Genomic DNA, 15,564 nt, shown 5'->3' with positions numbered 1-15,564 from the left:
CTGGACTGAATTAAAATATTATTCATGAATATGGGGAGAGATAGTTTAGTTGTCATCAAATATTTTCATTCACAGGCATGGGGCAGTGAATGATCAGGGGACCCCTGTCCATCAAATCTCATACCACCATGGGAATCCATAATTGTATCAGTTCAAAAACTAATTTATCGCCTTTCAAGCTATGGGCATAAAAATTTCCTTTTTATTTTAACAAAATAACAATGGCTTTAGGATTATCTCCCAAGCTACCCCTACTGTGAATCATTGTATCAACTTTCCGGTTATATCCCTGTGTTCTGAAGAACTCCAAGTCTGTTGCCTGTCGAGCTAATAACTCCATGCTTGTTACATACTGAGAGCAGATGGGGCAGGTCCTACTGGCTTCATCACCACTGGTCCACATTGCCAGTATCTGCCCTCATGGTGCCTCCCACAGTTTGAGACCTTGACCTGAGGCTGTTTGGTATTTTACTCCAGCTGGGGCTGGAGAGATGGATCATTGGCTGCGCTTCCACAGATCCCTGGTTCGATTCCCCGCACCTCCGTGGTGACTCATGACTGCCTGTAGTTCCAGTTCTAGGGGATCCCGTAGACTCTAGACTTCCTGGGCATTAGGTACGCAGGCAGTGCATAGCAGGTAAGACACCCACACATATTAAAAAAACTACAAACTAATACTTATCATTTTAGAACTGTAAACAAAGATTAATATAGGATCTGTTTGCAAGCATTGGGACTGACATGTCTGTCAAAAAGATATTAATTCAGCTTTGCCCTTTGCTACATATGTCAAGAGAGTTTGCATTGATCACAAAACATGGCCCAGTTATTTGGTTTTATTTTTAAATGACCTTGGTATGAAACGTGGACCATAATCCTCTTCAAAGGCTAAATATGTTATATTCAACACTCAGCTTTGTTCTGAAATAATAACCCGGCGCACGCTTTCATGAGCCAACTTGGTGACTTTGTATCGGCCATTTAATCTTCCCTACCTCAGCTTTCTTTTCTCTAAATAGCAGCAAGGCTGCTAAGCACTGTTGGTTTTGTTGTAAAACTGCACAGAATAAGATTTGTGAAACACGGCCCATGTCAATCCTGGTGTTTGTTCAAGAACTGTGAGCTGTTATTATCTTTAAGTTTTAATTTAGATTATTTTAATTTGTGTGTGTGTGTGTGTGTGTGTGTGTGTGGTTTGCATTTGTGTGTTTGCATATGGGTACAAGTACACATCTTTATGAACCTATGGAGGTCAGAGGGCAACCTTTCGGGAGTCGATTCTCTCAATGCTCTTCCTGAAGATTGGATGCAGACTTGGGGGCAAGTACCCGTGCTCTCCGCATCATCTCCATAGCCCACCTCTCAGTATTTAACAGGTGGTCAGTCTTGCCCAGTTCAGAGTGTATATCCCATTAGTTCCAGCTCACGATGATTACATATGGCTTTCAATACCGACTGTCTCATAATGTCTAATGTTTTCAGGGGGTGGGGACAACATTCGCAGATCGTTTTGCAGATCTCTGCTGAAGTCTCGAATGTGATTGACACGGTTCTAGCTTCCTTAGGCAGAGGGTATCTACAAAGACAATAATCTGTAGAGCAGGTTATAATTATTATTATTATTATTATTATTATTATTATTATTATTATTATTGTTATTATTATTATTAATCGCCACTCTCAGAGCTCAAACTGCATTTGCTGTAATAGACGTAGCGTGCGCTCTGCCTACAAGTCCAGTTAATTTTTCTCCCGTGCTTTGAAAATGACCTTCGCAGTGTTGGGGGTACGTACTATTACACTGACACCTTTTTTAACCAAAGGAAGCATTTCAAAACTCATAGATGGCCGTGTCCTCGTCTGAGGTCGTTTCTATAGCTTCCTTTTTGAAAGGAAGTGAGTATGACTCCTATAACTGTTAACTGCCAGATAGTTATGTAAGCTGCTAGCGCAACCCAGAATCCCCTGCATTTGCCCCGATGCTCATGGCCACCTTGGCCTGGTGATACTATCCTCCACCCTGATTGACCTCTTATCCAAGCCGGTCCGTCTGCTTCCCCAGCAGCCACTACATCGCCATGACTCTAGGTTGACCTCATGCTCTTTCCTGCCTTCTTGCGAACCTGTTAGCTCCTTCAGAAGCTTAAATATTACACCCTGGTTTGGAGAGATGGCTCAGCGGTTAAGAGCACTGACTCTTCCAGAGGTCCTGAGTTCAAATCCCAGCAACCACATGGTGGCTCACAGCCATCTGTAATGGGATCCGATGCTCTCTTCTGGTGTGTCTGAAGACAGCGACAGTGTACCCACATACATGAAATAAATAGATAAATCTTTAAAAAAAAATTACATCCTTACAACCCACCAGAACCCACCAGATATTTTTGGTTGCTGTCCTAGTTTGCTTTCTGGCACTATGATAAAATGAGGAAGCCAGGGCAGGAACCTGGGGAGGAAGCAGAGGCGTGTGGAGGAGGAGCCTAGCTCTCAGGTGCTCTTCTCTGACTTTATTTCCGTGCATCACACACAGCTACTTTTCAGAGGCCCGCCATACCCATCTAGGGATGGTGGACGCAGTCCTCTGCCATCTATTAGCAATGAAGAAAATGACTCAAAGGTGAAGGAGCCATAGGTCATTTCCGTCTCCTCTTCACAGGTGACTCTAGGTTCACGGCAAGTTGACAGATGAAGCCCACCGTGACATTTGAGCTTGTTTCCACAGCCTTCCCTTTGGGTGCGTACCACCCTCCATGCTGTCTGCTCTGAGGCCACCAGGGCCAGAATGTTGAGGCTTGAAACTTGCTAAGATCGCGGGCATGCTTTGGACTCATTTCACGCCCCAAACCACCACGGTTCCCGTAGCCATTGGGATATATCTGAAAGTTGCCTACGGGCCTATCTCAATGGCAAACCCCAGAGTACAAACAAGGAGTCTGCAACCCTCTGGTTTACACAGCCGAGCCCTCTCCAGCTCTTGCAGAGGTTTATTGAAAGTTTGAGCTGCTTTTGAAAAATCCGTATTAGGAAGATCCATTTTTAAATCTGACTGAGTCACTGTAACGTAACATCCGCTTCTGCCTGCAGTTGCAGCCAGATCAGAAGTGGTCTCTTGGCCTCCACATACTGGAGGTAATTATTCCTCGGCTTTGCGTCCCCTACTATTCAGTGAGTGGGGCTGCCAGGGACGCTTTGGCTTCCAGCAACAGAAATGTGTCACCTTCCACTTGAGGAACTGGTCAGAGCTGTCCCCCTCTTTCCTCCCACGCCGCCACCAGAATGGGTCAGCCTAGCTCTACATCTTCCTGACAGGACAGAAAAGCAGCTTCACATGACCGTGATGCAAAGCTCTCAGAGCAAGTGTCAGGACACTGTGAGTCACTCCACAAATGCCCGCTGATACTCTTTGGAAAGAAGCACTGACGGGGAGGTCCAAAACGTTGAGGCATAAATCGACTGACAGCCCTCATGGCGTACCCTGTAGGTGCACCTAGGAGGTTCTTGGAATATTCCTTATCTTCCTCATTTTGTGATTGTTACTAAAATGATAGTTCTCAAGGGGAGCGCCTTTATATGCCTTATCCTAGTGTCTCACCAAGGATTAGCAGGCAAACTTTGTCTTCCTTTTAGAGATTTTTAAAGATTGTGCTCCTGGCCTCCCGCTTGCTTAGTACAAGCGTGCAGCCCCCGAACTCATCCCCAGCCCAACCCTGGGAAGTTTAAGATGAATTTAGTCTAACGCTGATTAGTTTAATAGGTGTGGGTAGCCAATCAGATGAACATCTTACACGTAATTCTCTTGATTAGACTGAAAATTTCAAAAACTACGCGGCAATCACGTCTAGATAAACGCATATAGTACGAAAAATGATTGGCACGGATATGCTGCGAGGGTGTGAGGATGTGGCTTTATTTAAGGTCACCCTTGCTTAGCCTTGTGAGGGAGGTTTCATTTTTCTCATCCTCAAGCCATGAAAAAAAGAATGAGTTTTTAAAAGTTTCATTGTGTGGCCAGTGGGGGAAAAGCTGCCAAGCTTGACCGTGTAAGTTTGACCCCAAGTATTCATATTTTAGGAGATGAGAGAGCCAACTTGGGAAAGTTATCTTCTGGGCCTCACATGGTATACATGTGTGTGTACACACATGCCAGCACACATCACACACACACACACACACACACACACACACACACACACACACACACACACCATTAAAACTTCATTTTGGTTCATACCCCTTAGCCAGTGGAAGACCTGGTATTCATACTCAGTTTCTGCTCTGTTGCCCTTAATATGACCTCTCTAAAGGCCGCGGGACCTGGAAGAATGGAGCCCATCAATGAGGTGGACTAAAGTCTCTTGCAACAGCCAACTTTATTCATAGCCTCAGACAGTTTACCCTCCGAGGGTTAAGAGAGGTCACGGGAGTGAAGTTCTCATGAGTTCAAGTTGTACACAGTCACGAGGACTGTGGCAAAACCATGTCTTTCCATGGAGGCATATAAAGGATAGTTTAAGCATTTAATAGACTAACAGCAGCCAATGGTAACGAGCAATCTGAAGTGAACTCACTCCTACCCGCTACACCTAGGACGAGCACGAAAATATGTCCCAAGAACTATTCTGCGATTTGAAGAAACCGAGGTCACTAGACTCCCGTTTTGCCCTTTGGAGGGTTCTCGCAAGCACTTAGAATTCTCCCACCACTTCATTCCCAGACTGGGTTTTGACAGGTTAAGATATTTTCCATTTCACCTTTCAAGAACCCCAGCTGCAGGCTGGAGAGATGGCTCAGTGGTTAGAGCACTGACTGCTCTTCCAGAGGTCCTGAGTTCAAATCCCAGCAACCACATGGTGGCTCACAACCATCTGTAATGAGATCCGATGCCCTCTTCTGGTGTGTCTGAAGACAGCTACAGTGTACTCATATATAATAAATCTTAAAAAAAAAAAACCCAAAAAACAGCCTCAAATTTTATATTACTGTGAGTTTTCTTTTTCTATGATTTATGATACGTATGTTACCTGGATTTTTGGAAGTTATAAATAAGAATGTCTTTTGCGCTTGCCTGAGTACTCCATTTGTAAGTGGAGTACTGTGTTGCTTGTCCGTAGAGCAGATCTCCTCTTGTGTCTTCTCACAGCCCCGTGTGTTTGATACAAGGAAACAGAAGGAAGCCAGCAAACTGGCTGAATCCGCCCCTCCCCGCCCAGCATACAGTTACCAGGCTCTTGACTCCCCATCCCCTTCCCCTAAACCGTAACATATCATGCCGTGGACCCTGGCAAGCTGCCCCTTACTTCGGAAGAAACAAAGATCATGTCCTCAGGATCCTGGAGGAGCCACCAAGCTCTAGGTGGCCACACGCTTCTCCCTCTGCTGCAGGTGGTTGGAAAGGGGCTGCAAACTCTGTTCCCAGATGGCAGCGCTGGCTTCGAGTCCTGCCTTGGCCTCTTTTGAACAGAGAGCTCAGTGAATCTGTCTACACAAGTATATACACAAATACACTTGCCAACTGATTTAATTAAACTTGTTCTCAATTCAAATGGTATGTTTGGACAAGAAATTACCAGTCGTAGTCATCCTCTAGAGGAACAGAACCTATAGATTAGTGTACATTCTCTCTCTCTCTCTTATATATATATATATATATATATATACACACATAGATAATATATAGTATATTACATATTTAATACATAATACTATAATGCTATAATTTAATATATAATTCTATATATTTCTATATACATATATACATACGCATATACACTAAACATGTATACATATACGCATCTACACATACATATACATATATGTATACTATATTATATATATGTATATCATACACTTATGCATGTGTGTATATGTTTATATATACACATATATACACATATGTATATACATATTTTATATGTATATATATGCACAGTATATAATATACACAATTACATATTATACAATGTACATGCATTATATAATATGCATAGATGTATATTGTATATCTATATTTTATATATGATCATATATATAAACATAAATGTATATGTATATGCATATATATTTATATATACATACACACACATATATAAACGAGATTTATTAAGACAGTTTACAGGTTATCTATATTCCAACAAAGGCTTGTCTACAAATTGAAGGTCTACGAATTCAATAGTTCTTTCAGTCCACAAGGCTGGATGTCTCAGCTGGTTTTCATTGTGCTCCACAATCCTGAAGAAGTAGACTGTAACGGCAGTGAAAGGGTGAACTTGCCAGCAAGATTGAGAGCCAGAAGCCAGAGAGCAAGCTTCCTTCTCCCATGTCCCCTAGATAAGGCTGTCAGCAGGAGGCGTGCCCCAGATTAGAAGTGTGTCTTCCTACCTCCAAGGATCTGGATTAAAGCCGTGTATCTGCATCTCAAATGATTTAATTAAGAAAAAAATCTGGGCCGGGTGTAGTGGCACACATTTTTAGTCCCGGAATTTGAGAGGCAAAGGGGGGTGATAGATCTGTGAGCTCGAGACTAGCCTCGAGTGTCTCAGGGATCCTCTGGGAGCATGCCTACCTCTCATCTTCCCCTTAGCACAGGGGAATCCGGACTGGCCCTGATGGGCACTAAGGACCTAAATTAGGAGGGACAGGGAGGAGGTCACACCGAGAATCAGGCCCAGAGCTGGCCTGCGGGGGGGAGACCCTGCAGCAGGCTTTGCTTTCATTTTGATTTTGTCCAAAGCACAGAGTTATGTAATATTTTGAAAAGCAGAACAGCCATTCCTAACTCTGTATATTGGAGTTACTGTGTAATCTCTTTGGTTTCTCCTATGAATGTATGCATGTATGTATGCATGTATGTATGTACATACGTACACATGTATGCATCTATCTATCTATCTATCTATCTATCTATACATCCATCTCTCCCTCCTTTCTTTTTTCTTCTCTTTTCTTCCTTCTTGTTTTAGGGTTTTATTACATGTACTTGTATGTATGTGTGCTTGCACGCATGATGTCAGGACACATGTGAGAATGACTTTGATTTGGATTTGGTTTCCTTCTCCAGCCATGTGGGTCCCAGCGGTTGAACTCAGCTCCCTCAGCCTTGACCTTTGCCCACTGAGGCAGCCATCTTCTCCCTGGCCTGGAGTATCACTCCCGTGCTGTGAACTTTGTGCTTTCTGCCGGGCACGCTCTGCGCACTGTGCATGCTGAAATGGCCTCGAGCTGGAGACTGACTCCTCCTCCCTCTTCTTCCTCTCTTCCTACCTCCTCCCTCTACTCCTTTCCTGGCAGATAGTTCTGTTAACCCCCTTTTTCCTCACAGCCTGTATCTGGTACCCAAGCTCTGATTCGCTCTTAGCTTCTCTCCGCGTACCCTCCGACTCGCTCAGATAACATCCAGTGAGATCCTTGTGCTGTGCTGGCCAGGACAACTCCTTCTGGACTTGTCTTCCAACACCTTTGTTGGTGGCTCTGTAATATTTTCCATTCAGGTTGTGCGAGAACAAACATGACAGTGTTTTGAAAGCTTTTCATCTCTCCAGAAGGGAGACGTGACAGAAACAAGCCACTGATGTTATGATCCATGACAGAAACAAGCCGTTACCACTGACGCTACCATCTTATTTAGGAACACGGCAGAAGAGCTCTCTGTCACTTCTAAGCCTGGATCTCTCATCTCGTTTCCCCAGACCCCGTGCCAGCTCATAAGGATGCACAGGGCGACACCGACGGTACGCCAGATGACCTCCAGTCTGCAGGGACCAGCAGGCTGCTCTATCACATCACAGATGGCGACAATCCCTTGCTGTCGCCACGATGCTCCATCTTTAGCCAAAGTCAGAGGTTCAACCTGGACCCCGAGTCAGCTCCATCCCCACCCAGCAGCCAGCAGTTTATGATGTAAGGAAGCCTACGCCTTCGTTTCCTGTAGTTTCCCCCAAAGACCTTCATAGCATTACAGTGAAATTCAGCTCTGAAATAGGGCAGACGTGCCCATGGGTTACTCCGTCAGACCGTGATAAAGCAAGGCTTCTCTCTCACTCCCGTTGGCAATACCGTTCTTTTACCGAGGTGTGGGGGTCTCAGAGAGAGACGGCCACAAGGATCAAAAGACATGTTGGGTGCTTCGGAAAGAGTGAAGAAGCGTGTGTCTTTGCACACATCTAAAGTGTCATTCTTAATTAGCTCAGTGTGTTTCCCAGGCCCAACAGTAGAGGGAAATATACATTAGCAAGTTTCCCCTTCAGCAACTTGTTAGGTTCCAGAAAAGTAGTATCCCGAAATAACCATGGTCCTCCCCAGAGTCAACGGGCAGCTAGCATAGCAGTCTCCCTCTGTCCGTGCCAGACGTGACCTCCACATCGGTCATTGAGCAGCATCCCCTTGTGTGCCAGAAGTGTTCCCCTGCCCCCGTCTGCTTGGGGTCAGTTCTGGGATCTGTGTTGTGGTCCACTCTAGCTTTGCGCAAATACTTTTGACGCGTAGTAAAAAGGAAGATGCCCTTGGCCGAAGCCTGCTCTCTTTCCATGCCCCTAGCGCCTCTCTCACGGCTTAACTGCCATTCTTGAGTTTATCCAGGGATCATGGATGATGAACAGGGCGGGCAGAGTGAGTCACTGCAGTCGCATGGAAATTTGTGGGTCATGTTGAGACTGTGGAAATATTGTCTGGAGAGAGAGCCACTCCTTCTGACATATTTGAAAGGGTTTCCTTATGTCAGAATAGTTAACTACCCATTTAAGGCTTGCTTTGAAAATGCCATTAGGTGTAGCTTGCATAACCTGTTGAAGGGCGCACCTCAGCAAGGCCTCTGTTCTGAGTCCCAGGTCCGCCTCACTCCGCTTTGAAATATGTATCTCTTGTGCTGATATTTTGACGTTTGTATACAAAAGAGTCCCCAACAAGATCATCAGCCCATATTGCATGTCACAAGGTCAGAGGTCATCCCAAGGGATGACTTGGTACACTAGTCTCGTAAGGAGCTGCCGCCTGGAATTCTGTGATCTCCCAGGGTTCAGAGGTCAGGCAGCCATGCTCACTGAGACCCTTTCTGAAACTCTTTGTCTGTCTATATAACCATGGCAGGCCACGAAGCTCTTCCCGATGCGGTGGTGGGGATGGCAAGGAGCCCCAGACCATTACACAGCTCACTAAGCACATCCAAAGCCTCAAGAGGAAGATTCGGAAGTTTGAGGAGAAATTTGAACAAGAAAAGAAATATCGCGTAAGTACCCCAGGGTTTAACGGGAAGGCGGCCCAGATTGTGTCTGGGAAGCATGCGGGTTTTTCTTGGGTCTCCATCCCTTGGTTGTGGCTGCTCCCTTCCTCGCTGGAGGACAGCTCTGTATCCACTGATCACCCATACCTCACACCAAGAGCTGAGCTTAACTGAGTCCGATGGCGAGTCTGTCCTGCTCTCACCTGCTGGCAGCTAACCTCTGTTAGGAGACTTCCCACTCGCTCTAGCTCTTATTTCCCTGGTCTTTCTGAGCATCCTTATTGACACTATGTTTTCTTTAACTAATTAATTAGTTAATTAATTAATTGACTTTACACCCCAATACCCCCCTCACATAGATCCTTTTCCCATCCCCCCCATCCTCCCTTCTTTGAGAAGAGGAGCTCCCATCTGGGTATCACCCATTCACTACTCTCCCCACTTAGACCCCACCCCCTGCCCCTGGCACATCAAGTCACTGCAGGACTATGCACATCCTCTCCCACTGAGGCCAGATGAGGCAACCCAGTTAGGGGAACAGGATCCACAGGCAGACAACAGATTCCAAAGGACATGCAGGACAGGAGCTTAGCATAACTGCCCTCTGAGATGCTCCACCCAGCAGCCAATGGAAAGAGATGCAGAGACCCCACAGTAGATGGAATCTTGTGGAAGAGTTGGGGGGAGGATTAAGGGACTCCACGGGGACAGGGACTCCGCAGGAAGACCAACAGAGTCAACTAACTTGGACACTAGGTTTTCTAGATCGAAAATTTGGAGAGCTTTCTGTTGAACTTCCTTCACCTCTGTGCTGATAAGAACTTTGGGACCCAAAACATGTTCTTCCTCGTAACTGAAGAATATAGTGATGGAGAATTTTGGGTTCTGTATGTTGGGTTTTTTGTTGTTGTTGTTATTGTTGTTTTGTTTTGTTTTTGTTTTTGTTTTTGTTTTTTTTGTTTTTTTTGCCATGAAGGGACTTCATGGTGGGTGAGTGGTGACCTCTCAGGTGGTACCTGCCGAGGCCACTCACTAAAACCAAACAGAACCATCTTTTCCAGCAGACCCCAGTCCTTCTGTGGGGCCAGCAGGGTTACCAGCATGGTTTTATCTTCCCTCACATATGAAACCACAGAATCGCAGATAAGTGTCTGTTCGACCAAAGAAGCCTATGTTTGTTTTCTTGGTGACCAAAGAGTAGGAAAAAAATTCAAGTTCACAGGGAGTTGCATAAAGACAGTGTGGGTCTCTGGCAGACAGCCCAGAACAGCTTGTTATTAGAATAAAACAGAGCAGGGAGCAATCTCGCAAACATCTTGAAATATTGAAAGGCTCCCTAGGCACTCAGTACATAGGCAATCGGAAGGTGTCTGTGAGCGTGTGGTAAGTTTTGCAGCAGAGCGATGAGTGGGTAGTGGTCTGTTCTTCCCTTCCTGTCCTGCGTGGCTATGGCTTTGAAGAGAGAGAGTGTTTAGGGAGGGGTATCTAGTTTTATAGGAAGGGCGCCATCAGACTGACTTTTACGGCTGTCTGAACCAGGATGCTGCATGGCTTCCACTGAGCAGTCATGACTACTCTCTGTTCATGCAGCAGGGTTGCCTCTGCCTACCGTCTCGGTCTTTATCCTCAGATAAATAAGCCCCGATCCACCGAAGACTTCTAACTAGCTGTGAGCTATCCTTTGAGGCTGGGAGCAGTAAGTTAATGATGAACAGACCTGAGTGGTGGTGTCGTAGGGTTCTTAGTGTCTATCTTGGGTAGCCCAGTGTTCTGGTAGGAGCTGGTTTCACCTTTGGTCTACTAGAGTTTACCAGACAACCATGATGGACAGCTCTGAGTGACAATGGGGAGTGACAGTGGGGGTTCTATGTCAAGCTCGTTAACACCTCTGCCTTTCCTGAGTCTGACTGTTTTAGATTGTAATCCAACACAAAGCCTCGGCAGCCTCCTGTGTCTGCACACGCTACTTCCTATTCTGAGTCATACAGCAGTAACTGAAATTTGAGGACACTCTTGAAGGAACCAGTGTGACCCTTACAACCCTGCAGTGTTGGCTATGAAGGGAGCAAAAGGTCCTAGGTATCACCAACCTTTTAATCTGTCTGAGCAATACAAGCAGGCCACATGACGGGCTCCGTCTTGGGAGGAAAGGAAGGGGACCTATGCACGTTAAATATGCACTGGGTCCCCACCTGTGCTGTGCACATGTGTTTTTTTTCTAAATCTTATGGCCACTGATGGTTGTCTGTTTTACTTAGAGAATTTCTCTTGGCATCTTTTACCCTGCCTTGAGAAGCTTCAAAGGCAATGAAGAGGCAATCGGTCCCATCACTCCCTGCTTCCCAAACGCATCCAAGCACACACGCACCCATCCACACACACACATGCACCCACACGCACCTGTCACATGCCTACATACACACGCATGTGTGCACCTACCCATGCATGCACGCATGCATGCAGGCATGCACGAACAGAGGACAGGTATAGATGCTAGAGCAGTAGGCAGGGAGGGTTGATATTCACTGCTGTATCAGTGTTTACCTTTGTTCCCCACTTCAGTCAGCAACTTATATATCCTAGGAAATGGCATCTGGTTGTGCCTCTTGTCAGGTGCCAAGCTGTGGTCAGAAGCCTGGCAAGCCACCTGCCTGCTTTCCTTCTCATTCGTCGGACAATGGTGTTACCAGCCTGCTGGTTGTTTCTGAACCTTAGCTCCTGCTGGACATCTCAGCTTTTGGGATGTCTACATAAACATGTCTTTCTGTCTCTGCCAACTGTAGCCCTGGTTAGAAAGGGCAGTTCATCCAGATGTTCACTATGTTCTCTCTCTCTCTCTCTCTCTCTCTCTCTCTCTCTCTCTCTCTCTCTCTCTCTCTCTGTCTCTGTCTCTGTCTCTCACTTGGTTTTTCAAGACAGGATTTCTCTGTGTAGCCCTGGCTGTCCTAGAACTTGATTTGTAGAGCTGGCTGGCCTTGAACTCACAGAGATCCACCTGCCTCTGCCTCCTGAGGGGCTCAGATGTTCACTATTAATAGAACATGTTAAAACTGGACAGAGCCAGCCAGACTTTTTCTTACCCAGTAACTGAAGAAACAGGCCCAGAGAGGTGACATGAATTCAAAGAGTCACACAGCCAAGATTCTAGTTAGGACAACTCAGGTCTTTTCATGGCCAAGCAGAAGTCTTTCTAAAGTGTGTTATGAATGACCTTTCTTTGTAGGAATCTCCCACAATAGTATCTGTAACAGTAACCTGGCGGCCTCACTTTAATTACCCCTAGTAAAGTAGTGAGTTCGGGTATCTAACCATAGATAGACATTTCCATTCAGGCACAAAGAGGCCTAAAAAAGCCGTTATGAATGTGTGGAAACTTCTGCGGCTTGGGCGCCATCTTCTACACAACCTGAAGTTAACCTTAAGTGAGCTTCCCTAAGGGCAGAACCATCAAAACAAAATTCATTTCTGCAACTGATTTCGGGCTTTCAAGTACTTTACCATAAAATCCAGCTTCCGAGTCCTCCTCCACCCTGCGGGTAGCAAAACACTTACTACCCTGTTGGTCACTGGCTTGAGCTCCTAGTGTGTTTTGTGTATTTGGTGTACTCCTTTTGGTGGTGCGTCGGGTAGATCCAGTGAGCTTCCCTTTTACCTGCGTACACACGTCCTTAGTCTGGAGAATCCTCTGAGGGTTCTAGAGTCCAAATGTAAAACTCGGGCTGTCAATATGGCTAGACAGCTAAGCCCAAAGAATTAGGCTTACACACCAGGGTTCTAAGCGTAAGGCTTCCATTAAGCAATGCCGCGTCCCATGTCGTCCCCCACCCCCCGACCCCCCATGACCAAAGCTTTGGGCAACCCGTGTCTCTGTCCATGGTTCTGGCTCCATCACGGGAGGGGCAGTGACTTTTCTTCAGTCTTCCTTTCCACCTTGTTTTTCGATGTATGTTTCTGTGTCACCCCATAACTGACGGGATCATTCGCGGTGAACACAAACTCTTGTGTATCAGAGGATGTCATGCGAAGCTTTCTTGTGTGCCTTTGTTAAGTATGTATATTAAGAATGTGCTCTGCCATCATCCTGCGTCTCTCACTGAAGACATCGCTCTGGTCGTACATCTTACGGGGGGAAGTGGGTCTTCACGGAGTGGCTATTAACAGTGCAGACACAGGTACCTCTGTGCAGGAGGCCTCCCAGCCCTCCCAGCCAAGTTCCTAGCGTCGTCTCAGGTGGGGGTAACTCTCTTGAGCCTGCTTTTAAGTTAGCATGGTAGCTTTGGATGGAAATTTACATTATGATCTGTGGCATATAGAGGGAAAGGGTATGTTGCCATATTCATTCATTCATTCATTCATTCATTCACTTTACATCCCACTCACTGCCCCCTTCCTGGTCACCCCTTCCCATAATCTTCTCCCCAACCCTCCCCTTCTCCTCTGAGAGGTGGACCCTCCTAGGTATCCCTCCACCCTGGCACATCAAGTCTCTGTGAGGTTAGGCACATCCTCTCCCACTGAGGCCAGACAAGGCAGCCCGACTAGGAGAACATATCCCATGGATAGGGAACAGCTTTTGGGAGAGCCCCTGCTACAGTTGTTCGGGACCCACATGAAGACCAAGCTGCACATCTGCTACATGTGTGCGGGGAGGCCTAGGTCCAGCCCATGTATGCTTTTGGTTCATGGTTCAGTCTCTGAGAGCACCAAGGGCTAGGCTCACAACCAAAAATATTTTGCCAGTTTTAATCTACTGATTTCTCTTGTCTGGGGACAGTTCACTTTTGTGCTGAGAAGGAATTCGGAAGTGAATGATCTGACTGGCAGAGTCACACGTCTCCCTCCGTGTGTGTGAGTGTCAGTGAAGACACATGCAGAATGCCTTTGAGGGTTTGGCGGGAATATTCCTGTTACCACCTGTGCTGCTAGTGAGGATAAGCCGGTAACAGTAACGTTTACCGTCTGACCTATCACTTGTGCATTGTTCGGCGTGCACCCAGAGCTGTCTTCAGTGTTTCATAGATATTAATCCACCACAGGGACTCTGCGAGGGGGACACTGTAATCCTTGCATGTTTAATATGTGAGACAGCAGAGCGTGGAAAAGCTCAATCATCTGCCCAAGGTCAGATGTGTAAGTTTCAGTTTCACACCAGCTCAGTACCTTGGTACCAATAGTGATTAGAAGTAGGGCTGTTCCCTCCCAGAGCAGCTATTTGACAATTATCAGGTTTCAGAGACCGTGGGGGCTGCTTTCTTGAGCTCCAAGGACATGACTGGTGAGTACCCAGTCTCCCAATTGGTTAGTGTTTCCCAGCAGGGCCGAGTCCTGAGCCACGTATAAAGCATTTGTTTTTTTGTACTGTCATCGCGCTCGTCTCTGTTGGCAGAGTATGACCTGGCAGTGGTATGGGTGGTGGATGGCTTATGTGGTGACTGAGGGTAGATGGCGGGGTGTACTGGGATGGGTGGAAATGCGCTGGGTGCCTTGGCATGCTTTGGAATAACGCTGGTGTAGGAACAAAGGTGCAGAGCAATTCCACTCACGGGAACTCTGCCCCAGTGTCCAGGTCAGGGCACGTCTCTGAATTCCCTGTGTGGCTCGGCTGTTTAACATTTTCGCTCTTCTTTTTTCTCTCGTTTCCCTCTCCTTCCCTCTCCCCTGCTCATCTTTCTTCCTCCCTTCCCTCCTCCCCCCTCCGTACTGTACTTTCCCCTCGCTCTGTAGCCGTCACACGGGGACAAGACTTCGAATCCTGAAGTTCTGAAATGGATGAACGATTTGGCTAAAGGGCGCAAACAGCTCAAAGGCAAGTGTCTCTTCTCTCAGAGAGCACCGGCTATAACAGTGTTCAGGGCAGTTGCAGTCCGTTTCCACCCGAGCCTTCCTGAGTGCTGGGTTCCTGCCTGCACTGAAGGAACAAATGGAGTTGAGGTGACCCTACACATCATTCAGGCGCCTTTAATAAACCTCCTTACGAGAGAGACCTGGGACCTCCAGCCGACCTGTGGAGTTCTAACTCCCCTGGTTACTAGATTGTTAGAAACAAAAACACCCCAATCCACTTCCCAGATCCACTCCCAGACCACCCAGGTGAGTGTGCTAAGCCAGGCAGGAAAGTCATGCGGCTTAGAGGTGTTGAGCCATGCAGACAACTTGGCTCCCAGACTCTGGGTCCAATCCTTTTCTTCCCCTGTCCCTTTCTGGGGTGTCAGTGTATTATCAGTGCTAAGGGCAATCGCTGTAGGCTCAGAAAGTTATTTTCTTCCTCCCTTTGTTCTGTAAGTCAGTACTTTAAGATAAAGGGGGGGAGTTGGTTCCAGTTTCTGGAAGTTCCAGGATCAAAAACCAGA

The 15,564-nt window shown here is 46.5% G+C and overlaps 1 protein-coding gene across 3 annotated transcripts in view; it reads left to right on the top strand.

Annotated features, from left to right (window-relative positions):
• Fam13c (family with sequence similarity 13 member C) overlaps positions 1-15,564 on the top strand; it is a 113,949-nt gene that overhangs the window by 82,240 nt on the left and 16,145 nt on the right. For all 3 annotated transcript variants that reach the window (XM_032889152.1, XM_032889151.1, XM_032889150.1), the window contains 3 exons: positions 7,686-7,896; positions 9,082-9,220; positions 14,939-15,020. In XM_032889152.1, the coding sequence (XP_032745043.1) occupies positions 7,686-7,896; positions 9,082-9,220; positions 14,939-15,020 (432 nt within the window). The remainder of the gene's footprint in view (positions 1-7,685; positions 7,897-9,081; positions 9,221-14,938; positions 15,021-15,564) is intronic.

This window comes from Rattus rattus, chromosome 18 (assembly GCF_011064425.1).
Source record: "Rattus rattus isolate New Zealand chromosome 18, Rrattus_CSIRO_v1, whole genome shotgun sequence".
NCBI lineage: Eukaryota > Metazoa > Chordata > Mammalia > Rodentia > Muridae > Rattus > Rattus rattus.
This window is presented reverse-complemented; position numbering and strand designations above follow the sequence as displayed.